Source organism: Rhinoraja longicauda, chromosome 17, assembly GCF_053455715.1.
Source record: "Rhinoraja longicauda isolate Sanriku21f chromosome 17, sRhiLon1.1, whole genome shotgun sequence".
Taxonomy (NCBI): domain Eukaryota; kingdom Metazoa; phylum Chordata; class Chondrichthyes; order Rajiformes; family Arhynchobatidae; genus Rhinoraja; species Rhinoraja longicauda.
Window position 1 is genome coordinate 40,245,000 of NC_135969.1, and position 26,516 is coordinate 40,271,515.

General features: G+C 46.0%; 1 protein-coding gene and 1 long non-coding RNA gene across 2 annotated transcripts in view; one reads left to right on the forward strand and one right to left on the reverse strand.

Annotated features, from left to right (window-relative positions):
• adamts9 (ADAM metallopeptidase with thrombospondin type 1 motif, 9) overlaps positions 1-26,516 on the forward strand; it is a 205,378-nt gene that overhangs the window by 117,155 nt on the left and 61,707 nt on the right. Inside the window, exons 27-28 of the mRNA XM_078414557.1 lie at positions 316-477; positions 2,344-2,520. Coding sequence (XP_078270683.1) covers positions 316-477; positions 2,344-2,520 — 339 coding nt within the window. The remainder of the gene's footprint in view (positions 1-315; positions 478-2,343; positions 2,521-26,516) is intronic.
• The window catches only part of LOC144601942 (uncharacterized), a 31,294-nt gene continuing 22,533 nt past the window's right edge, over positions 17,756-26,516 (reverse strand). Inside the window, exon 4 of the long non-coding RNA XR_013548396.1 lies at positions 17,756-20,713. This is a non-coding gene — a long non-coding RNA (uncharacterized LOC144601942). The remainder of the gene's footprint in view (positions 20,714-26,516) is intronic.

The following is a 26,516-nucleotide window of genomic DNA, read 5'->3' on the forward strand; positions in this document are numbered from 1 at the left end:
GTCTGTACGGAGTTTGTACGTTCTCCCCGTGACCTGCGTGGGTTTTCTCCGAGATCTTCGGTTTCCTCCCACACACCAAAGACGTGCAGGTTTGGAGGTTAACTGGCTTGGTATATGTGTAAATTGTCCCTACTGTGTGTAGGATAGTGTTAATACGCGGGGATCGCTGGTCGGCATGGACCCGTTGGGCCAAAGGGCCCATTTCCGTGCTGTATCTCTAAACTAAACTAAACTAAACTAATTACCATTGTTACTTAGGCAAGGAAGGGTCCTTCCTTTTAATTGTTCCTCGGTTTGTGCATTGTGTGTTTGCAGTGTTCGAGTACGTGCGCGGGAGGGTTCCAGCGGCGCGTGGTCGTCTGCCAGAATGAAGATGGGTACGACGCCAGTAACTGTGTAGAGCAGGCCAAGCCTGTGGAGATGAGGTTGTGTGAGTCTGGGCCTTGCCCGCAGTGGATCTACGGCAACTGGGGAGAGGTGAGTGTCACCATTACCATCACCATCCAGTCTCATTATCGCTCACCATCTGCCGTTTATTCCTTGGTTGGAAGACATATGGCGACTCCTACATTCATCCAAAAGAAATTGTCTGCCGACCATGTAGACAATAGACGGTATTTATTCACAAAATGCTGGAGTAACTCAGCAGGTCAGGCAGCATCTCGGGAGAGAAGGAATGGGTGACGTTTCGGGTCGAGACCCTTCTTCAGACTGATGTCAGGGGGGCGGAACAAAGGAAGGATATAGGTGGAGACAGGAAAACAGTGGGAGATCTGGGAAGGAGGAGGGGAAGAGAGGGACAGAGGAACTATCTAAAGTTGGAGAAGTCGATGTTCATACCACTGAGCTGCAAGCTGCTCAGGCGAAATATGAGGTGCTGTTCCTCCAATTTCCGGTGGGCCTCACTATGGCACTGGAGGAGGCCCATGACCGAAAGGTCAGACTGGGAATGGGAGGGGGAGTTGAAGTGCTCGGCCACCGGGAGACCAGTTTGGCCAACCGAGCGCAGGTGTTGAGAATAGACACTAGACAATAAGTGCAGGAGTAAGCCATTCGGCCCTTCGAGCCAGCACCGCCATTCACTGTGATCATGGCTGATCATTCACAATCAGTACCCCGTTCCTGCCTTCTCCCCATACCCCCTGACTCCGCTATCCTTAAGAGCTCTATCTAACTCTCTTGAAAGCATCCAGAGAATTGGCCTCCTCTGCCTTCTGAGGCAGAGAATTCCACTGATTCACAACTCTCTGGGTGAAAAAGTTTTTCCTCATCTCCGTTCTAAATGGCCTACCCCTTATTCTTAAACTGTGGCCCCTTGTTCTGGACTCCCCCAACATTGGGAACATGTTTCCTGCCTCTTGCGTGTCCAACCCCTTAATAATCTTTGGTTTGATGTTTTAAAACTCCACAAGTCCTGAACAGGCTTTCTAGCCATCTTCATTCATTGCATATATTGTGATCTTACCTGGATTTATTAGAATGATTTATTATCCAGCACTTTGCTATTAATAAATCAGCACCTAAAATGTGAGGTGGTATTCCCAATGCTCTAGAGTCACGCAGCACGGAACAGGCCCAACCTCCCCATGATGACCAAGATGGCCTATCAACACTAGTCCCACTTGCCCGAGTCAGCACATATCCCTCTAAACCTTTGTGTGGGAACGAACTGCAGATGCTGGTTTACACCGGAGATGGACACAAAATGCTGGAGTAACTCAACAGGTCAGGCAGCATTTCTGGAGAAAAGGAATAGGTGATGTGTCAGGGTCAAGACCCTTCTTTAGACTGGCTCAACCCGAAACATCACCTATTCCTTTTCTCTAAAGATGCTGTGTTACTCCAACATTTTGTATCTATCTTCCCTCTCAACCTTTCCTATACGAGTACCTGTCCAAACGTCTTTTGGTAGAGGTAGTTGAGGCTATGATAGTGCCTGCCTCAACTACCTCCTCTGGCAGCTCATTCCCTATAGCCAGCAACCTCTGTGTGAAAAAAGTAGTCCCTCAGATCCCTGTTAAATCTTTCCCCTCTCACCTTCAACCAATGCCCTCTGGTTCACGAGTCCCTTACTCGAGGTGAAAGACTCTGTGCAGTCACCCAATAGTTCATAAAAGTCCCAAAAATCTCTCTGTTGCACATTTTTTCAAAATTTAAAAATATATTTCACACCGTTTGTTATTTCCGAAATGCGTATTTATTCTTGTTGTTGTCGTTTTTCAGGCGGTTTCTGAAGAGAGTTTGTTCAACTTTCAATGTCCCTCTGATTTGCGTTGCGAAGTTGTCCCTGTTTTTCTCCCCCTCCCCTTGGCTAATGGCCTGTTGTTGGCGTTACATTTCCAGTGCAACCAGATGTGCGGTGGTGGAACGAGAACGAGGCTCGTTATTTGCCAGCTACCCAACGGACAGAGGCTAAATGATCAGAACTGTGAAATTCTAGACAAGCCGCCTGATCGGGAACAGTGCCACACGCGAGCTTGTCCCACGGATGATGCCTGGCACCGTGGCCGTTGGAGCCTGGTACGATAACCCTTCTATTTATATCACTTACTTCACCAGCCTATGGATACGGTAGTTTATAAAAACAAAAGTCCCCGCCGCTTACTGCCAGGGTATTAGTTTTGTAAATGTTCACTTTTTTTGTGAGTTTACATTGATTATTTCCTCATCGAAACCATGCTGCTGTTAACTAGAAGGCCAGTAATCGACAGTACACAGTTATTTATGTACCTCAAATCACACTCAATGGTGCAAAAAGTGTCTTCTCGTCTCAAAACGTAGCTGGGAGTTTGTTTGTGCTTGGCCTCTCCATTGAAGGTCTCTCCGCTCCTACCATTCAGTCGGCTCTTTACGTTCCTGCTGTCAGTTAGCAGTGATATTGGATTAGCGTTAGGCTTACCACGCAAAGCCATTTTACCTCTCAAAGCTGCCGTCGATCAGCAGGGACGATCTTTGGCTTCAGAAACGGTGGTTCGGGCAGCGCAGCGGTAGAGTTGTTGCCGTACAGCTGGCTACGCAGCGCCAGAGACCCGGCTTCGAACCCGGTGCTTGTCTGTACGGAGTCTGTACGTTCTCCCCGTGACCTGCGTGGGTTTTCTCCAGGAACCTCGGTTTCCCCCCACACTCCGAAGACGTGCAGGTTTGGAGGTTAATTGGCTCGGTGTAAATGTAAACATCGTCCCTGGTACGGGGGTGGTGTTAATGTGCGGGGGGGGATCGCTGTTCGGTGTGGACTCGGTGGGACTGAGGGCCTGTTTCCACGCTGGATCTCTAAACGACAAAAAAAACACAAATAAATGCCCATTTATTACACACTTCCTGATTTTCCTTCCCACTAAATGAGATTTGCAGCCTACCCAAGCAACATAAAATGGTGCCTCAAATCTCCAATGCGACTGATATCACCACCCGATGGTCAATAATCTCCCTATCATCAGGTGTACTGAGGTACAGTGAGATTCTCTTTTTTGCATGCCGATCAGCGAGATTATTGCCATACATTAATAAGTACAATGGCCGGTTAGCACACAACGCAAAGAAACACCCCACTGAGTGTACATGCAAGAGTCACCAGGATTTGGTGCCATTGTACAGTCCCAACTGCAGCGGGACTTGAAGGTCCGTTCTTCCTCCCATCCCATCACCGCCTCCCTCCACCACCACTCTCCGGTTCGTATGTTTATAAGTACAGGTGCTCCTCAACTTACGATGGGGTTACGGTCCAAAATATAACCATCGGAAACTGAGAATATTGTCCATCGAGATGCATCTAACACACATGATCACGTGGCCGGAAGCGAGCGGCCGTTTGCACCATCGCAAAGTCGAAATATCGTAAGTCGAAGCATTGTAAGCCGGGCAGCATCTGTACATACGTTCTAGAAGAAGCATTAGGCCATTCGGCCCATCTAGTCTACTCCGCCATTCAATCATGGCTGATCTATCTCTCCCCCCTAACCCCATTCTCCTGCCTTTCCCCCACAACCCCTGACACCCGCACTAATCAAGAATCTTTCTATCTCCGTCTTAAAAATGTCCATTGACTTGGCCTCCACAGCCTTCTGTGGCAAAGAATTCCACAGATTCATCACCCTCTCACTAAAGCAATTCCTCCCCATTTCCTTCCCAAAGGAACGTCCTTTAATTCTGTGGCTGCGACCTCTAGTCCTAGACTCTCCCAGGAGTGGGAACATCCTGTCCACATCCACTCTATCCAGGTTCCCAGTCTTCAGGGGCGATCAGGAATGGGCTCTGCTGGATTCCCACCCAGTTTCCATCTATGCATCTCCCAGCACCTCTCACTTCATGAACTATACATATAGCTGTGAAAAATGATATCTCCTTGGGGTATATCAAAAATCCTTCTGCACAATCTGAACAAGATACTTGTCATGAGTATCGTCTACAGAACACACTTTCACATCGACAAGAAGTAATAGGTGGCACGGTAGCGCAGCGGCAGAGTGATCAGTGATCCGGGTTCGATCCTGACTACGGGTGCTGTCTGTACGGAGTTTGTACATCCTCCCTGTCAGCAGCGTGGGTTTTCTCTCACACTCCAATGACGTACATGTTTGTAAGTTAATTGGCTTGGTATAATTGTAAATTGTCCCCTGATGTTAGTGTGCGGGGATCGCTGGTCGGCGCGGACTCAGTGGGTGGGCCGAAGGTCCTGTTTCCGCGCTAAATAAATCTCCAAACTAAATTAATAGGCCAGTTCAGAAATTGAGCAAATTATTTTTGACTGTTACATAACTTATCAGGTAATTTTCCGCTATCAACCTTCAGTTCCATATCAAGAACAAGACATGCAAGAAAGGGTCAACAGATTTAATCACTCTCTACTTGAACACCAACTTATCACCTCAGAAACTTATAAACAGCATGTTAAGAAGGGAAATTTCTGATTCAGTACTTGGGCACAGTTTGTCCTCCATATTTTTACGTTTATTTTGTGAGAACATAATATGTCCATTGCTCCTCAATGTGTTTACATTTAAAATCCCAGGCATGCTCCACAGATAAATTACCACAGCAGTAAACATGTTACTGATTAATGTCACTTAGGCACGGATAAGTTTCTGTACCATAGGTAAGTCATCGTGCTTAGGCAATTATGTTTCTGCTTTGTGATTAGGGTTGCCAACTGTCCCGTATTAGCCGGGACATCCCTATTTTGGGCTAAATTGGTTTGACCCGTATAGGACCGCCCTTGTCCCGTATTAGGCCTGGGGGGTGCTGTAGGCCTGGACACTGTAGGCCCGGACACTGTACGCCCAGGGGGCCACTGTAGGCCCAGCCAGTGTAGGCCCGGAGACCCGGGCACCGCCTAACGGAGGTTGCGCCTCCCAATAGACAATAGACAATAGGTGCAGGAGGAGGCCATTCGGCCCTTTGAGCCAGCACCACCATTCAATGTGATCATGGCTGATCATTCTCAATCAGTACCCCGTTCCTACCTTCTCCCCGTACCCCCTGACTCCGCTATCCTTAAGAGCTCTATCTAGCTCTCTCTTGAATGCATTCAGATAATTGGCCTCCACTGCCTTCTGACAACTCTCTGACTGAAAAAGCTTTTCCTCATCTCTGTTCTAAATGGCCTACCCCTTATTCTTAAACTGTGGCCCCTGGTTCTGGACTCCCCCAACATTGGGAACATGCTTCCTGCCTCTAACGTGTCTAACCCCTTAATAATCTTAATAATCCCGGGCGGCCGCCGTTGGTGGAGCGGGAGCACGTGGCCGCTGGCTGGGTGAGGTCACCTGGGGACGGGCGGTGACGTCACCTTTTGTCCCTTATTTGGGAGTGAGGAAGTTGGCAACCCTAGTTGTGATCCAAGGTTACAAATGCCTGTGTTTTATTTGCGTGGTCAGTTCTCTCCGCCATCACTTTCCCAGTCTTTGCAGTTTTGATCTTGGTCACCTCAGGTCTGAACACAATGCTACGTGAAATTTGGAGTAGACAGGCAGGCAGAGTTGACTGGTTTATTTTACATTCGCGATTAGAAACTGCTTGTGCGCCCTGGCTAATTAGAAATCAGTTTGAAGCAAAATGCCATTTTGCACATTGTACATCAGGAGTATCAAGAGAACATATCCAAACACGGGTAAACATGGACAAACCATAGATACTTCCATGCACATTACTGTCATGGAAAAAGTTATCCTTGGTTATTTTTTGGGCAAGGTAAGATTTCATTTTACCTACCCATCAGCTCATGAACATTAACCATTGACCTCAGTAAACTGGAGTTTGTTGGATGCTCATCAAACTCATAACTGCCTTGCCTTTCCCATCTGCCCCCATCCTACAGGGTGGTGCAGCGGTAGAGTTGTTGCCTTACAGCATCGGAGACCTGGGTTCGATCCCGACCACGGGTGCTGTCTGTACGGAGTTTATACGTTCTCCCCGTGACTTGCGTGGGTTTGGGTTTTCTCCGAGATCTTCGGTTTCCTCCCACACTCCAAGGACCTACAGGTTTGTAGGTTAATTGGCTTGGTGTAATTGTAAATTGTCCCGAGTGTGTGTAGGATAAGAGATAACGTGCGGGGATCGCTGGTCGTCCAGACTCGGTGGACCGCAGGGTCTGTTTCCACTCTGTATCTCTAAACTAAACAAACTAAAAATCAGATACCCTTGTTAAGAATCCTAATGGAACGGAAATGCTTATTAATGTAAGACGTTAAATATGTAGCAACCCACTTGGGGGATAATTTAATGAATCGGACCTCCGATGAACACACCCTTTGCTGTTGAAAATGTACACGAGCAAATAATATACAGAAGCGAGAAAGGACAAAACTTCCTCTGTACTAAGACACAATTTCACTAAATATTTACAAGCAGGATACTGTTGGCTCACAGTGATATATTTGCAGTATTTTATTTTAAATCATTTCGATTCTCTCTGGCACAATATTCTCCATTCAATGGCATTGATAGATCAGAGATACTATTAATCATAGTTCTAGATTTTTTACAAAATTTCTATAAACAGTTTATACAGTTTGGGTTAACAGTATTATCAACAGTATTTTCCTGCTTAACAGATGTCGTACATTAGATACCCTGGCAATTTAAGCATTTATATTAAAAAAAATAATGTACATATTGCTAAAGAGCTTAATTTATTAATGAAGTATTTGCTCCCATTTTAAATGTGTAAATATTTTAAGGTGCACAGTAAAGATTATGATCGTGGCATATTCAAGAGCGGACGGAATGTTTAATTATGTTTTTTGTTCTTCGTCAATCCTGGTGCTAAATTGCCAACGGCAATAGAAATGTATCTTCTATATATTTGCTTTAATGATGTGTACAAAAGAGTTCTGTACAGTTGACAGGTTTACATTAAACCTAAATATTAAACCATGTTTTTGAGCTGTTTTTACAGTGTAAGTTTAATCGTAAGTGAAAAGATTTTGCATTTGTACATCCATTCGCTGACCACCTCTGCTCAGTCCGCCTAGACCTACGTGATCTCCTGGTTGCTAAACACTTTAAATCCCCCTCCCATTCCCACACTGACCTTTCTGTCCTGGGCCTCCTCCATTGTCAGAGAGAAGCCCAATGCAAATTGGAGGAACAGCACCTCATATTTCGCTTGGGTGAATGGATGTACTCTAACTTCAAGTAACCCTTTCTTTCCCTCTCTCTCCATCCCTACCCCATCCTAGTTCTCCGACTAGTTTCACTGTCCTCCTGATTATATTTTATCTCTGTATGCCTCGTTGTCACCTTTTCCGAGCTTATAATGATCTATTCTACATTTTCCTTGAACTTCGTCCCCTTTGATCTCTTGTTTTCACACCTTCCCCTTCCATTTCTTTGTGTCTCCCTCTCCCCAGACTCTCAGTCTGAAGAAGGGTCTGTCTTCCATTTCTAGAGATACAACATAATTTAACAAAATCTGATTCAGACCTGAAAGATTTTAGCCACTGCACACCTAGAATGATGGTGCTAATTTTCAGTGAATTTTGTTCATCATCTTTGTATCGCACATTTGCTACTTTAATCGAGCTTTTTCATTCAAGTTTCAATATTAAACTAATTAAGGAGAAAAAGCCTACACCACAAACACAAATAAAGATTTGTAACCACAGAGAAATATACTTTTTTTTTTTTTAACGCCTATTTAACGATCAAAACCTGTGTACCTCCTTCTGAAAACACATTTAATGGAATCCTGCATTGCTTTATTGAGGGGAACATATTGGAATAATGATTTCACTGAACATATTCACATTATAAAAACCTTGAGCTATCCAGGAAATGGCTTTTACATAATGGCACAGCTTGTGGAGCTGCTGCCTCACAGCGCCAGAGTCCCAGGTTCGATCCTGACCTGGGGTGCTGTCTGTGTGTGGAGTTTGCACGTTTTCCCCGTGACCGCGTGGGTTTCCTCCGGGTGCTCCGGTTTCCTCCCACATCCAAAGACGTGCAGGTTTGTGGTGACTGATTAGCACGCAACAAAAGCTTTTCACTGTGCCTCGGTACACGTGACAATAAACTGAACTGATCACTGAAATACTGATTGACTATATGACAATACTGACAATACTATATGTTAAAACATGCTGAAACTTTGGCTAATACTGGTCCACCACCGATTTTCTGGCAATTGGTGGTTGGCACCTCCTTTAACCCGGAAAGAAAGTATAGGAAATCTCCACCTCCACCCCCAGAAAAGAACCCTGAAAAATTGAAAATTGACTCTAGTGTGTAGCATAGTGCTAGTGTACGGAGTGGTTGCTGGTCGGCACAGACTCGGTGGGTTAAAGGACTTGTTTCCATGCTGAATCTCTCAAGTCTAAAGTTGTATTATCAAAGAGGTAGAAGTAGGAAATATCAGCCCTTTGCTATCTACAGCAGTCCTTGGACAAGTCGTGGCCTTGTTAGAGAAAGTGTCCAGAGAAATACTACGGAACTGGAAAGCCATTCCTGAATTACCTCTCCTCCATTTTTTCGCTGTTTGTTTAAAAAAACAAACTAATTTCTTAACCGTTTGCCAAGAAACCAAAATTATAGCTTGAGCTTTTCTTTATTCAAGCCAAACCACTTTCTGATAAAGATAGACACAAAATGCTGGAGTAACTCAGCGGGGCAGGCAGCATCTCTGGAGAGAAGGAATTGGTGACGTTTCGGGTCGAAACCCATCTTCAGACTGAAGAAGGGTCTGAAGAAAGGTCTCGTCCCGAAACATCACCCATTCCTTCCATCCAGAGATGCTGCCTGACCCGCTGAGTTACTCCAGCATTTTTTGTCTACCTTCGGTGTAAACCAACATCTGCAGTTCCTTCCTACACACTTTCTGATAAGGATCTGAGTACTGATGTTAGCTTTCCCATTCATGCTATCGAAGGCTTAGATAGTTTTGGACGGTGATTCCAGATATCTGATGAATGGCTTAACACACTTTCCTAAGCACCCGGAATATGAAGCATGGTGCGAATGAACATTGGCCTGTTTTTGGACTTGTTTAATGGCAGTAATAGCAACCAAAGGGGTGCAAAAGAAGTACTATTAAAGAAGGAGAAATGGAAATGAAAGAGCAAAAGACACACAAAAGGAGAAAAGAAGGCAAAATGGCAGATGGACATCAGAAATAGGTAAGTAAGTGGTTATATTCTGACTTTGGTAAATGCCACCATAGACCAATCTGTAGTTCTATGGATCGAGATAGTATCTTTCATTTAAATACCCGACACACACTTGAAAGGGTGAGGATATCATGATTTAATTGAGTCTGATTCCTTGCGCAAATGGAGATGTTGATGACGAATAGGAAAGTGCAGTACGATGCGAAGAAAATCAACAAAATCTGATTTGTGCTGAAGGTTTAAAGGAGATCCAGGTCCAAAGACATACAGGTTTGCAGGTTGATTGGCTTAGTATAAATGTAAATTTCCCTAGTATGTGTAGGATAGTGTTGATGTGCGTGGGTATTGTTGGTCGGTGCGGACTCGGTGGGCCGAAGGGCCTGTTTCCTGTATCTCTAAACTAAACTAAACTAAACTAAAGAGATGAATTATTGTTCTAATTGCTATACTTTTGAAAATTAATCATGTTTTGCAATGAATCAGAGGTAATACTGGATGGATTTAAAAGAGAGTTAGATAGAGCTCTAGGGGCTAGTGGAATCAAGGGATATGGGGAGAAGGCAGGCACAGGTTACTGATTGTAGATGATCAGCCATGATCACAATGAATGGCGGTGCTGGCTGGAAGGGCCAAATGGCCTCCTGCACCTATTTTCTATGTTTCTATACCAATTAAATTATTAGGTTGAGGGGTGGTAGAGTTGCTGCCTCACAGCGCCAGAGACCCGGGTTCGAATCTGACTACGGGTACTGTCTGTACGGAGTTTGTACGTTCTCCATGTGACCTCGTGGGATTTCTCCGGTGCTCCGGTTTCCTCCCACACTCCAAAGACGTACAGGTTTGTAGGTTGAGTGGCTTCGGTTAAAAAAAGTGTAAATTGTCCCTAGTGTGTGTAGGATCAGTTAGTGTACAGGAGTAATCACTGGTCGGCACGGACTCGGTGGGCCGAAGGGCCTGTTTCCACGCTGTGTCTCCAAAGTCGAAAGACTCTGAAAATACTATTGCACAAATTATTCCATATCTGCGTGCTAACTTTATGGAATATTTCATTGTTGTCTGCTGTTGACTTTGGAATAAAGTGATAGGTTTTCTGAGCCAGGAGGTTCTCATGATATCTCCCAGACTTTGTTATTTCTTCATCTTGATAAATATGACAAGTATGGTACAGAAATTATCATGCTATTAGTCCGAATTCATGTTTGTAAGCATGTTATTTGCTCACATCACAACCTGATATACCATTGGTAAATTCATTCTGAGAGGGTTTATTTCCAGTAAATGTATTTGGAAATGATAATGCACATTTGAAAAGAGCAATGGTTTTTTTTGTCATTATTTTGGGATAACGACCAGCCAGATATTTTTGTTGGTTTGATGAAGCGACAAGTCTTATTGCTGAGAGATACGAGGAACTGCAGGTGCTGGAATCTTGAGCAAAACACTAAAGTGCTGGAGGAACTCAGCGGGGTCAGGCAGGGAAGGAAATATGGACGGGCGATGTTTCAGATCAGGATGACAAGGACACAAAATGGTCTCGGATACGGAGAGAGGAGGAGGGAAATGTGAAGCTGGGAGGAAGGATGGAGATGGGAGGAGACAGGTGGGCGGGAGGGTGATAGTGGGAGAAATGGGTGTGCAATGGAGGGACATAGTTCATATGTGCTTGTGTGTGTGTGTGCACATGCGTGTTGTGTGTGTGTGTGCGCTCGCGTGTGTTGTGTGAGTGCACGTGTGTGCGTGTATGTAGTGTGCGCACATGTGTTGTGTTTGTGTGCACGTGTGTGAGTGTGTGTGCGCGCGTGTGTTTGAGTGCACGTGTGTGTGTGTGTGTAGTGTGTGCGCACATGTGTTGTGTTTGTGTGCAGGTGTGTGAGTGTGCACACGTGTGCGTGGGTGTGCCAGCGTGCGTGCGTGTGTATCTAGTGGGGTTGGGGTGATTGTATTAGCAAGATCCCGAGGATTTGTTGAGGCTGAATATAACAGCGCTGATAAACCCATGCAGAGATGGTGATGTGCGATAATGACACACCCTTTTCACCCAACTGAACACAGCAAGCAATCTGTACACTGCCTGGTCATCAGAGTAGGGTTGCCAACTGTCCCGTATTCGCCGGGACATCCCGTATTTTGTGCTAAATTGGTTTGTCCCGTACGGGACCGCCCTTGTCCCGTATTAGTAAGGTTGCCAACTTCCTCACTCCCAAATACGGGACAAAGGGTGACGTCACCGCCCCGCATGACCTCACCCAGCCAGCGGCCACGTGCTCCCACTCCACCAATGGCGGCCGCCCAGAGCACGTGGCCGCTGGCTGGGTGAGGTCACGTGGGTGCGCGGGGCAGTGATGTCACCTTGTCCCGTATTTGGGAGTGAGGAAGTTGGCAACCCTACATTAGAGTGCTCGTGTAGTACACATCCTTCACCAACCTTTCTTTTAATCTGTGTAGGGAGAAACTGCAGCTGCTGGTTCAGACTGAAGATAGACACAAAATGCTGGAGCAACTCAGTGGGTCGGGCAGCATCTCTGGAGGGAAGGAATGGGTGATGTTTCGGGTCGGATCGGGTCTGAAGAAGGGTCTCGACCCGAAGCGTCACCCATTCCTTCTCTCCTGAGATGCTGCCTGACCCGCTGAGTTACTTAGTTTCTTTTAACTTGGCTAGTCCCTCAGTAAATGAACAATCTCTCTGAGGATCCTACAGTGCTTCTACTCTGGGGCTGTAGAAAGCATCTTGTCCGGCAACATCACAATCTGGTTTGGGAACAGCTCTGCCCAGGACAGGAAGGCCCTGCGGAGAGTAGTGCGTTCAGCTGAACGCACCATGGGAACTACACTCGTCCCCCTGCAGGGCCTATACATCAGGAGGTGCAGATCCAGAGCCAGCAACATTATGGGGGACCCCTGCCACCCCAGTAACGGACTGTTCCAGCTGCTACGGTCAGGCAAACGCCTCCGCTGTCACGCTGTGAAAACGGAGAGGATGAGACAGAGTTTCTTCCCACAGGCCATCAGGACTGTTAACTCTTACATCACCAGGGACTAATTTACTGTATTAATTTATTTTTTGTGTTGTGTCTTTTTAAAAAAAAATTCTATTCTGTTTGTAGTTTTAGCACAATCCGCAGGAGTTGCCACTTTCATTTCACTGCACATCTTGTATGTGTATGTGACAAATACAGTAGACTTGACTTGACTTGACTAATGGGCGACAGAGTGGTGCAGCTGGCAGTTCTGCTGCCCCACAGCACCAGAGTCCCGGGTATGGTTCTGTCCTCTGGTGCTGTCTGTACAGAGTCTGTACATTGTACTGAGTCGCTGCCTCAAGAAGACAGCCAGCATCATCAGAGACCCACACCACCCTGGCCAAGCACTCATTTCACCCCTGCCATCGGGAAGAAGGTGCAGGAGCCTGAAAACGACAACGTCCAGGTTCAGGAACAGCTTCTTCCCGACAACCATCAGGCTATTAAACATGACAACCTCCAAATAGGCTCTGAACTACAATAAACCATTATTATTTTATTGTCATTATTATTTACAGTATACTATGTTCGCATATTCTGTTGCGCTGCAGCAAGTAAGAATTTCATTGTTCTATCTGGAACAAATGGCAATAAAACACTCTTGATTCTTGACGTTCTCCATGTGACCGCGTGGGTTTTCCCCGGGAGCTCCGGTTTCCTCCCACACTCCAAAGATGTAGAGTCGGCCGAGACGTGTAGAGTTTGCATGTTCTCCCTGTGGGCGCTTGTCGGTTTTGTAGGTTAATTGGCCTCTGCAAATTGCCTCCAGTGTGCAGGGAGTGGATGAGAAGGTGGGATAGTGCAGATCGAGTGTGAACGAGGGTGATCGAAGGTCGGTGCGGACCCGGTGGGCCTGAAGAAGGGTCTCGACCCGAAGCGTCACCCATTCCTTCTCTCCAGAGATGCTGCCTGTCCCGCTGAGTTACTCCAGCATTTAGTGTCTATCGTCGGTGGGCCTAGGTGCCTGTCTCCACGTTGTATCTCTAGAGTTTAAAGGGATCCAACCTATCAGCGGAAGGTCATGAGACTCAACCTGGAGCCAAGTGTAAGGGTTCTGGCTACGGTGTCTCTGAGATATCTGATGAACTCAGTAGTGTGGTCAGGATTAATACATGACCTTCAAATCCCATTTCCCACCAAGTACACTCTGTATCCCACCATGGATTTCCAAAGCAACAAACCGTCATGCGAATCCACTCGGTCAGGCAGCATCTACAGAGGTTAAAAACGATATGCTGTTGGCCTGGTGCAGTGCCGCCCTAGACCCTAAACATCAAGTGTCCATCTATCTCCTCAGATGCTGCCTGACGTGGTGGGTTTCTTTTAGATTGATTGAAAGAAACAGCATGGAAACAGGTCCTTCGGCCCATCGAGTCTATGCCAACCATCAGTTTGCCTCTTCATTCATTATACACACCACACACGATGTAAACATACTCTTTAGACTTAGAAACATGGAAATATAGAAAATAGGTGCAGGAGGAGGCCATTCGGCCCTTCGAGCCAGCACTGCCATTCATTGTGATCATGGCTGATCATCCACAATCAGTAACCCGTGCCTGCCTTCTCCACATATCCCTTGATTCCGCTAGCCCCTAGAGCTCTATCTAACTCTTTTAAATTCATCCGGTGAATTGGCCTCCACTGACTTCAGTGGCATAGAATTCCACAAATTCACAACTCTCTGAGTGAAAAAGTGTTTTCCCATCTCAGTTTTAAATGGCCACCCCTTTATCATTAGACTGTGGCTCCTGGTTCTGGACTTCCCCCAACATTGGGAACATTTTTCCTGCATCTAGCATGTCCAGTCCTTTTATAATTTTAGATGTTTCTATAAGATCCCCTCTCATCCTAAATTTCAGTCTTTCCAATCTTTCCTCATATGACAGTCCCGCTATCCTGGGGATTAACCTCGTGAACCTACGCTGCGCTGCCTCAATAGCAAGGATGTCCTTCCTTAAATTTGGAGATCAAAACGGCACACAATACTCCAGATGTGGTCTCACCAGGGCCCTGTACAACTGCAGAAGGACCTCTTTACTCCTACACTCAACTCCTCTCGTTATTAAGGCCAACATGCCATTAGCTTTCTTCACTGCCTGCTGTACCTGCATGTTTACTTTCAGTGACTGGTATACAAGGACACCTAGGTCTCATTACACTCCCCTTTTTCCTAATCTGACACCATTGAGATAATAATCTGCTTTCCTGTTCTTGCTGCCTCACATTTATCTACATTATACTGCACCTGCCATGCATCTGCCCACTCACTCAACCTGTCCAAGTCACCCTGCAACCTCCTGCCATTTTGTTTTCACCATGTAGAAATTACAGCAGTGTTTTTACATAGTCCCCCCATTTCAGGGCACCATAATGTTTGGGGCACAGCAATGCCATGTAAATGAAAGTAGTCATGTTTTGTATTTTGTTGCATATCCTTTGCATGCAATGACTGCTTGAAGTCTGCGATTCATGGACATCACCAGTTGCTGGATGTCTTCTCTGGTGATGCTCTGCCAGGCCTGTGTGGCAGCCATCTTTAGCTTTTGCTTGTTTTGGGGCCTAGTCCCCTTCAGTTTTCCCTTCAGCATATAAAAGTCATGCTCAATTGGCTTCAGATCAGGTGATTGACTTGGCCACAAGAATTGCCCATTTTTTAGCTTTGAAAAACTCCTTTGTTGCTTTAGCAGTATGTTTGGGATCATTGTCTTGCTGTAGAATGAAGTGCCAGCCAATGAGTTTTGAGGCATTTGTTTGAACTTGAGCAGATAGGATGTGTCTATACACTTCAGAATTCATTATGCTACTACCATCAGCAGTTGTATCATCAATGAAGATAAGTGAGCCAGTACCTTCAGCAGCCATACATGCCCAGGCCATAACACCCCCACCACCTTGTTTCACAGATGAGGTGGTATGCTTTGGATCTTGGGCAGTTCCTTCTCTCCTCCATACTTTGCTCTTGCCATCACTCTGATATAAGTTAATCTTCGTCTCATCTGTCCACAAGACCTTTTTCCAGAATTGTGGTTGCTCTTTTAAGTACTTCTTGGCAAACTGTAACCTGGCCATCCTATTTTTGCAGCTAACCAGTGGTTTGCATCTTACAGTGTAGCCTCTGTATTTCTGTTCATGAAGTCTTCTGCGGACAGTGATCATTGACAAATCCACACCTGACTCCTGAAGAGTGTTTCTGATCTGTCGGACAGGTGTTTGGGGATTTTTCTTTATTATAGAGAGAATTCTTCTGTCATCAGCTGTGGAGGTCTTCCTTGGCCAGCCAGTCCCTTTGCGATAAGTAAGCTCACGAGTAGGTATCACAAAATGCTGGAGTAACTCAGCAGGTCAGGCAGCATCTAGGAGAGAGGGAATGGGTGACGTTTCGGGTCGAGACCCTTCTTCAGACTGAAGAAGGGTCTCGACCCGAAATGTCACCCATTCCCTCTCTCCTAGATGCTGCCTGACCTGCTGAGTTACTCCAGCATTTTGTGATACCTTCGATTTGTACCAGCATCTGCAGTTATTTTCCCTCATAGTAAACTCACCAGTGCTCTCTTTCTTTTTAATGTTGTTCCAGTTGGTTCTGGTAAGCCTAAGGTTTGGCTGATGTCTCTAACTGTTTTATTCTTGTTTCTCAGTCTCACAATGGCTTATTTGACTTTCATTGGCACAACTTTAATAAACAGCAATAAAAGTTTCCAAAGGTGATGGAAAGACTGAAGGAAAGACTAGGTGTTGAGAGCTCTCTTATACCTGCATTAAGGAGGCAATTGAACACACCTGAGCAATTACAAACGCCTGTGAAGCAATGTGTCCCAAACATTATGGCGCCCTGAAATGGGGAGACTATGTATAAACACAGCTGTAATTTCTACATGGTGAAACCACAATGTATAAAAATGGCCTTTAATAAAATCTGACAATGTGCACTTTAACCACATGATTTTTTCTAATATAAATCTCAAATTGTGGAGTACAGAGGCAAATAAATAAATGATGAGTCTTTGTCCCAAACATTATGGGGGGCACTGTATTAAAGTCATTGGAACTAAATTCCAAATAGAGATAACAGCTTGAATTGACAAAGGGCACAGCGGTAGAGTTGATGCCTTACTGTGCTTACAGCGCCAGAGTCCCGGGTTCGATCCCGACTGCGGGTGCTTTTCTGTACGCAGTTTGTACGTTCTCCCCGTGACTTGCGTGGGTTTTCTACGAGCGGTTTCCTCCCACACTTCAAAGACATCCAGGTTTGTAGGTTGATTGGCTTGGTATCAATGTAAATTGTCCCTAATGTGTGTAGGATAGTGTTATTGTGCGGGGATCACTGGTCGGTGCAGACCCGGTGGGCCGAAGGGCGTTGTATCTCTATGTTCCCGATGTTGGGGGAGTCCAGAACCAGGGACCACAGTTTAAGAATAAGGGGTAGGCCATTTAGTACTAAGATGAGGAAAAACTTTTTCACACAGAGAGTTGTGAATTTGTGGAATTCTCTGCCACCATAGAAACATAGAAACATAGAAAATAGGTGCAGGAGTAGGCCATTCAGCCCTTCGAGCCTGCACCGCCATTCAATATGATCATGGCTGATCATCCAGCTCAGTAGCCTGTACCTGCCTTCTCTCCATACCCCCTGATCCCTTTAGCCACAAGGGCCACATCTAACTCCCTCTTAAATATAGCCAATGAACTGGCCTCAACTACCTTCTGTGGCAGAGAATTCCACAGACTCACCACTCTCTGTGTGAAGAAATGTTTTCTCATCTCGGTCCTAAAAGACTTCCCCCTTATCCTTAAGCTGTGACCCCTGGTACTGGACTCCCCCAACATCGGGAACAATCTTCCTGCATCTCGCCTCTCCAACCTCTTAAGAATTTTATATGTTTCTATAAGATCCCCCCTCAGTCTTCTAAATTCCAGCGAGTATAAGCCTAGTCTATCCAGTCTTTCTTCATATGAAAGTCCTGCCATCCCAGGGATCAATCTGGTGAACCTTCTCTGTACTCCCTCTAAGGCTAGAATGTCTTTCCTCAGATTAGGAGACCAAAACTGTACACAATACTCCAGGTGCGGTCTCACCAAGGCCCTGTACAACTGCAGCAGAACCTCCCTGCTCCTATACTCAAATCCTCTTGCTATGAATGCCAACATACCATTCGCTTTCTTCACTGCCTGCTGCACCTGCACGCTTGCTTTCAATGACTGGTGCACCATGACACCCAGGTCACGTTGCATCTCCCCTTTTCCTAATTGGCCACCATTCAGGTAATACTCTGCTTTCCTGTTCTTTCAGGTAATACTCTCCTTTCCTGTTCATTCAGGTAATACTCTGCTTTCCTGTTCACCAAAGGCAGTGGAGGCCAATTCACTGGATGCATTCAAAAGAGAGTTAGATAGAGCTCTTGGGGGCCAGCAGAAGCAAGGGATATGGGGAGAAGGCAGGCACGGGGTACTGATTGTGGATGATCAGCCATGATCACATTGAATTCTCTGCCACAGAAGGCAGTGGAGGCCATTTCACTGGATGAATTTAAAAGAGGGTTAGATAGAGCTATAGGGGCTGACAGAATCAAGGGATATGGGGTGAAGGCAGGCACAGGTTACTGATTGTGGATGATCAGCCATGATCACACTGAATGGCGGTTCTGGCTCGAAGGGGCAAATGGCTTCCTTCTGCACCTATTTTCTATGTTTCTATGTTTCTATGAATGGCGATGCTGGCTCGAAGGGCCGAATGGCCTACTCCTGCACCTATTGCTTTTGTATCTATGTAAACAATGATTGCACCTTCATCTGTTCTCACTGATCTTATTACTGAACCCCTGCTAGATAGCAGAATTATCATCATTGGAGTTTATCAGGCTGCAGGGATTACATTGCAATGTTGCCTTCCTGTCTAGGGATTCACTCAAACACCTTTGGTAGCCGAAAATAAAACTTGATGTAGTTTTAATGCCCTCAATATTTAACCCTTGTGATTAAATAGAATAAAGTCTATAATAAAATATGGCGAACCAATACAACCGAGCTTGAAAGCTAATTCGTGCATTTCCATTCATATTTTTTCAAAGACGACAGAGTGCTGGAATAACTCAACGGGTCAGGCAGCATCTCTGGAGAACATGGATAGGTGATGTTTCACAGAGCGCTGGAGTAACTCAGCGGGCCAGGGGCAGCATCTCTGGAGAACATGGATAGGTGACGTTTCACAGAGCGCTGGAGTAACTCAACGGGTCAGGCAGCATATCTGGAGAACATGGATAGGTGATGTTTCAGGTCGGGACTCTTCTTCAGACCCTCCTTCCAGTCTGAAGAAGGGTCCCGACCCCCAAAAAGTACTCTGCACTGCGCTACTGTGCTGCCTGACATGTCCTCAAGGAATCCTGTGAAGAATAGGAGAGCCTTGAGTAATACGTACAGTACACCCATTCACCATCAGTAAGATCGCCAGGACGGCACGGTGGCGCAGCGGTAGAGTTGCTGCCTCACAGCGCCAGGGACTCGGGTTCGATCCTGCTGTCTGAACGGAGTTTGTACGTTCTCTCCGTGACCTGCGTGGGTTTTCTCCGGGTGCTCCGGTTTCCTCCCGCACTCCAAAGACGTGCGGGTTTGTAGGTTAATTGGCTTCTGTAAAATTGTAAACTGTCCCCAGTGTGTGTAGGGTAGTGCTAGTGTAAGGGGCAATCGCTGGTCGGCACGAACTCGGTGACCCAAGGTTCTGCTTCTGTGCTGTGTCTCTAAAACGGATCAACAGGTCTTTATTGTGGAGGAGGGAACTGCAGATGCTGGTTTACACCAGTCTTTATTGCTCCATATCTGCAAGAAATGTACTTTCCGTATGTTGTTGGTGGCTGCAGGTTTTAAGGACCACGTTAGCTGTAAAATACTTCAAGACGTTTTGTGGTAATAAAAGATGCCAGTGAAAAATGCTATACAAATGCAAGATGTTTCTAATATGAAGCAAACAGTTGATGTTCTGATGTTATGCACTGGGCCTTTGTTTGTGTGGTAGGAGGGAACATGGTATGAAGATGATCTAAAGATCATAAGACATTGGAGCAGATTTAGGTCGTTCGGCCCATCGAGTCTACTCTGCCATTCGATCATGGCTGATCTATCTTTCCCTCTCAACCCCATTCTTCTGCCTTCTCCCCGTAACCTTTGATGCCCTTACTCATCAATCTTTACTCTAAAAATACCCAATGACTTGGACGTCTGGCAAAGAAATCCACAGATTTCCCACCCAAAGAATATTCCTCTTCATCTCATTTTCAGAGGTGCGTCCTTTTATTCTGTAGCTGTGCCCTCTGGTTCTAGACTCTCCCACTAGTGGAAGCATCCTCTCCACATCCACCCTCCTAACCCCATTTTCCTGCCTTCTCCCCATAACCTCTGACACCCTCTACTAATCAAGAATCTATCCATCTCTGCCTTAAAAATATCCACTGTCTTGGCCTCTACAGCCCTCTGTGGCAAAGAATTCCACAGATTTACCACCCTCTGACTAAAGAAATATCTCCTCATTTCCTTCCTAAAAGAACGTACTTTAATTCTGAGGCTGTGATCTCTAGTCCTAGACTCTCTCCCACTAGTGGAAACATCCTCTCCACATCCACTCTATCCAAGCCTTTCACTATTCTGTACGTTTCGATGAGGTCCCCCCTCATTCTTCTAAACTCCAGCGAGTACAGGCCCAGTGCTGACAAACGCTCATGACAGGTTAACCCACTCGTTCGTTCCTGGGATCTTATTCCTGGGCTCTGTATGGCTCTTGTGACTCTATGACCTGACGTCATCTCTCTGGTGGGAAGAACACCATTAATTTCATCCAAGCTATAATTCCCCTCATGCTTGAATGACCTCGTGTGAGCCACAGATCACATTATAAAATCACTGCCAGCTTTCAGTGGATGGCCTTGCTCAGTTGAAGGCTGAAATCTTCATCCCGGATGGTTAAGCAACCAGGGTGGACTTAAAAGCCCAGCCACTCAATTAGCTGCTGATCTCTCTCTCAACTTCTCCTCTCGTCCTTGTTTCAACCTGCTCAATATTTGAAGCATCTCCTGCAGCCTGTTTGGAGTCTGGATCTTTTGTAAACTAGAAGTAAGGAGGAAAATAAAACAATGTTAGTACATGATCATCTGAGAGGTGTACATTTTGTATGTTTGGGCTTCTTATTGTCACGTGTACCGAGGTACAGTGAAAAGCAGAATTCACTGAGATCAGTCAGAGAGTTGTGAATCTGTGGGATTCTTTGCCTCAGAAGGCAGTGGAGGCCAATTCTCTGAATGCATTCAAGAGAGAGCTAGATAGAGCTCTTAAGGATAGCGGTGTCAGGGGGTATGGGGAGAAGGCAGGAACGGGGTACTGATTGAGAATGATCAGCCATCATCACATTGAATGGCGGTGCTGGCTCGAAGGGCCGAATGGTCTCCTCCTGCACCTATTGTCTATTGTCTATTGTCTATTAAAGCTTAGTATCCAAAAGAACCAAAATATATACATGTGCAGAAGCGGTCAATGTAGCAGGGGGAACATTGGGAGCAATATTGCAGGTGTGATCATTGAGAAATATATCCTTGAATAAAGTCTGTACAATGAGGTGCGGCACGGTGGCGCAGCGGTAGAGTTGCTGCCTCGCAGTGCCTGAGACCCGGGTTCGATCCTGACTACGGATGCACTCTGTATGGAGTTTGTACGTTCTCCCTGTGACCTCGTGGGTTTTCGCCGGGTGCTCCAGTTTCCCCCAAAGATGTGCAGGTCTGCAGGTTGATTGGTTTCGGTAAAAATTGTAAATTGTCCCTCGTGTGTTGGATAGTACTAGTGTGCGGGGATCGCTGGCCGGCATGGACTCGGTGGGCCGAAGGGCCTGTTTCCGCGCTGTACCTCTAAAATCTAAAGAGTAGGCTGGGAGGATTGTTCCCTATGTGATCGATCTATCTTCGGTGTAAACCAGCATAAGCAGTGCTTTCCCACACAGTATGTTCCCTGTGTGTCCTGTCTCATCATTTTCTTGTCAGAGAGTTACTCCAGCATTTTGTGCAAGATCGGAGATTGATTTGATTCAACAAACTAGAAACGTGGAAAATAGATGCAGGAGGAGGCCATTCGGCCCTTCGACCCAGCACCGCCATTCAATATGATCATGGCTGAACATCCAAAATCAGTACCCCGTTCCTGCTTTCTCCCCATATCCCGTGATTCCGTTAGCCCTTGGAGCCATATCTAGCTTGATCAGGGAGACAACTTGATCAAGACATTTTTGGATAATAGTGGAAACAATGAATATGTGCACTAGAACATGGTACAGAAGATCGGACATTGTTTTGTGCAAACAAGACCAAGGAGATGGTAGTGACTTTCTCCAACAAGCAGAGGGAACTGGCTGCGGTGGTCATCACCACTATCCACGGGAAGCCTGTGGAGATTGTTGAGGAATACAAGTACCTGGGCACAATCTTCGACAACCTGCTGAAATTTGCCGCCAACACAGAGGGTATCCTCAGGAAATGCCAGCAGCGGCAGTATCTCCTGAGGAAGCTCAACTCCTTTGGGGGCCAGCAATATGAGTGTAAATTGTCCCTAATGTGTGTAGGATACTGTTAACGTGCGGGGATCGCTGGTCGGCGCGGACTCGGTGGGCCGAAGAGCCTGTTTCCACGCTGTATTTCTAAACTATCTAAATGCCCCTTAAATGCCACTATTGGATCCGCCTATAATGCCAGGGGAACTTGGAGTATGAAAAAGTGCAGAACAAATCAGAGCTGGCACTGATGGCCAAGGAGCCCACAATGGTCCATTGTTGGTTGCGGGGGAGGTGTTAACGAAGAGATGCGAACAGTGAAACTAGCAGGCCGACTGGGGTTGGGAGGGAGAGAGAGTGAGAGGGGGGATGCAAAGGTTACGGGAAATTAGAGCAATCAATATTCATACCGCTGGGATGTAAGCTGCCCCATATATTAGTTTTAATACACGAGTTTGTATTGGTTTTAGTTCAGAGATACCGCATGGAAACAGGCCCTTCGGCCCACTTGAGTAGCCCATTGCATTTTACTCTCTCTCTCCGTCTCTCCCCCACCCTAGAGCCTGCCAGTTTATTTAGCCATGGGTGCCGGCTCTGATTTGTACTGGACCTTTTCATGCCTCTAGTTTCCCTCTCCCCTGACTCTCAGCCTGAAGAAGGGCCTCGACCCGAAACGTCACCCATTCAGATTTCAGTCATCTCTTCCTGTTTACATCCATTTGCATCATTCCCTACTGCAAATTGGAAATGAAATTGGATTTATTCAGTGGCGTCTGTGGAGAAAGAAACAGAGTTCACATTTCAGATCAGCAACCTTTGCTTAGAAAAGTTTCGTCAAGTTCTGTTCAAATTTAGTCACCTTGACTTTTGCGATGAATAAGGTTGAGAAGGATAAGACAGGACTGATTGAAAATTGTAATCAGCTCGTTTCTGAGCAGTGCTCAGAGACTGGTGATAATATTATTAGCAGCAAACGTTCATAGAACATAGAACATAGACCAGTACAGCACAAGAACGGGCCCTTCAGCCCACAATGTCAGTGCTGAACATAATGCCAAGACCATAGGGTGGCGCAGCGGTAGAGTTGCTGCCTTACAGCGAATGCAGCGCCGGAGACCCGGGTTCTATCCCGACCACGGGTGCTGTCTGTACGGAGTTTGCACGTTCTCCCCGTGACCTGCGTGAGTTTTCTCCGAGATCTTCGGTTTCCTCCCACGCTCCAAAGACATACAGGTGGTGGTAGGTTAATTGGTTTGGTAAATGTAAAAATTGTCCCTAATGGGTGTAGGATAGTGTTAATGTGCGGGGATCGCTGGTCGGCGCGGACCCGGTGGGCCGAAAGGGCCTGTTTCCGCGCTGTATCTCTAAACTAAACCAAAAACGAAACCATAAGATAGACCCAAAAAGCTGGAGTAACTCAGCGGGTCAGGCAGCATCTCTGGAGATAAGGAATGGGTGACGTTTCGGGTTGAGACCCTTCTTCAGACCCTTCATCTCTTGTGTACTTGCACATAATACATATCCCTCCATTCCCTGCATATCCATATGCCTGTGTAAAAGTCTCTTCAATTCCACCGTCGTATATGCCTCCACCAACACCCCTGGCAGCACGTTCCAGACACTTGCCACTGCCTGTTGAACAAAAGTTGCCATGCACATCTCCGTTAAAATTTGCCCCTCTCACCTTAAAGTTATGCCAAAAGGTTCTGACTGTCTACTGTCTATTCCAAAGTCAGTGGGGCCTTGATAATGTTCATAAATAGCAGGCACTCAAATAGCAGAGAAAATCCGTCTGTGGCAATAGGTGGTAAAGTGATGACGGTTACTCTATAAGAAACTAAGGGTAGACATTTTTAGTTTTTAAGGTTAGTTTAGAGATACAGTACAGAAACAGGCCCTTCAGCCCATCGAGTGCATGCCGACCCACGATTCCCGATACTCTAGCACACACTACACACTAGGGATAATTTACAATTTTTACCAAAGCTAATTAACCTGCAAATCATTAGAGATACAGTGCGGAAACATGCCCTTAGGCCCACCGAGTCCACGCCGACCAGCGATCCACGCACATTAACACTACCTTACGCACACTAGGGACAATGTACACTTTTACCGAAGCCAATTAACCTACAAACCTGCACGTCTTTGGAATGTGGGAAGAAGCCAGAGCTCCCAGAGAAAACCCACGCAGGTCACAGGGAGAACGTACAAACTCCGTTCAGACTGCACCAGTAGTCGGGATGGAACCCGGGTCTCTGGCGCTGCGAGGCAGCAACTCTGCCGCTGTGCCACCGTGCCGCACTTGGTATATCCTTGATTAACCTTGATTCTTGGCAACGCCACAGCACATGGAATACTGCGCTTCCGAAATTCAGTTCCGTTGACAGCGACGGAAACAATTTTCACAACGGACATAATGCTGCTGTAACAGGGATGGGGACAAAGTTCGGCCCTGCAGCCTCATGAAGCTTTCATTAACCTCCACTGTTAATTGCACAAAGATTATCAGGAGTTTGAATCAGAACATCCTGTTGAACTACTTTAACGAAACCTCGAGGCACTCCATTAGGAAGAGCTCTCTGCTCATCTCTAAACGTTCTCTAGTTACAGAGTTCGTGCTTTATCCTAATTGTGAAACATCAGAAGCACTAACCATTTTTTTTTCCAAAAGTTGTTTCAAAAATGTCTAATTGAAAACTAAAAAAACATTTTACGAAAATTTAATTCAGACATTGAATTCAGACGTTTGGTGTGTCACTAAAGGGACATTTGTTATAAGAAAATAACTGCAGATGCTGGTACAAATCAAAGGTATTTATTCACAAAATGCTGGAGTAACTCAGCAGGTCAGGCAGCATCTCGGGAGAGAAGGAATGGGTGACGTTTCGGGTCGAGACCCTTCTTCAGACTGAGTTACTCCAGCATTTTGTGAATAAATACCTTCGAAAGGAACATTTGTATTCCATTCAGGGAAGATTATTCAAGAATGTTGTGAAATTAATTTTTTTTAAGATGCCAGAACTAATAATCTGTTAATTCTGAGAATAGGGAAAAAATACCAGTCCACCTCTTTTCTTGAACAAAGAAAGTTAAATCGGATAGAATATAGAATAGAATTGTGTATAAAATCTTGTGAGGAATAGATCGGGTGGATGCACAGAGTCTCTTGCCCAGAGAAGGGAATCGAGGACCAGAGGACATAGGTTTAAGGTGAAAGGGAAAGATTTAATAGGAATCTGAGGTGTAACTTTTTCCCACAAAGGGTGGTGGGTGTATGGAACGAGCTGCCAGAGGAGGTAGTTGAGGCTGGGACTATCCCATCGTTTAAGAAACATTTAGACAGCTACATGGAGAGGACAGGTTTGGAGGGATATGGACCAAACGCAGGGAGGTGGGACTAGTGTAGCTGGGACATATTGGCCGGTGTGGGCAAGTTGGGCCGAAGGGCCTGTTTCCACACTCTATGAGCATACCAATTGTAAGATATTGAAAGATAAGGGGTGCAGAGTGGCACAGCTGGTAGTGCTGCTGCCTTACAGTGCCAGAGACCAGGGTTCGATCCAGACTACAGGTGCGTCTGTGTGGAGTTTGCACGTTGCTGCTAAGCGGGCTCGATGGGCCGAAGGGCTTGTTTCCACACTGTATCTCTAAAGTCTAAAGAAAGAGTGCTTGGAAAAGCCCCATGGTGGAATGGGGTGGAATGGGGAGGGAAACTGCCTATTGTCAAGCCAAGCTCACGAAGTACCACGGAACTGGTCTGTAGAGGAGAGAGGCCCAGGAAAGTGAAGCGGCTCTCTACGTTGAAGGTCATTAGGAGGTTAGGCAGATAATACACGACAACTGCAATCAGAGAGGCTTTTATTCATAACTGTCCCTGAGGTCATTCCAGGTCTGTGGGTGGAGAGGACGATTGTGTGTGTGGCCAGATTTTATATCTAGCCATTGACGAAAGATAATTGCCAGCCTTCGAACAATTTTACATTCATCTGAGCCAACATTAATGGAGAGATACGAATCTGTCAGGCTGCACTTACACTGCCAGCTATCACGTGTGGTGATTAACTTCAAACGCTTGCATGCTGGCCAAAGTTCACGGGCCTGCTTCCCTTCAAGTGTAAAATTACCTTCCGTCTTCCTAGATTTTATTACTAGTAATTTCGAAAAAAGTTTGTACAAGCGGACGTTTGTTCACCCACTGGGAGAACAGCAGCAATATCACGTTTAATTCCAATTGAAGATAGACACAAAGTGCTGGAGTAACTCTGCGGGTCAGGCACCATCTCTGGAGAGAAAGGTTGGGTGACGTTTGGGGTCGAGACCCTTCTTCAGACCAGGCCCCCAATAGTCACCCATTCCTTCTCTCCAGAGGTGCTG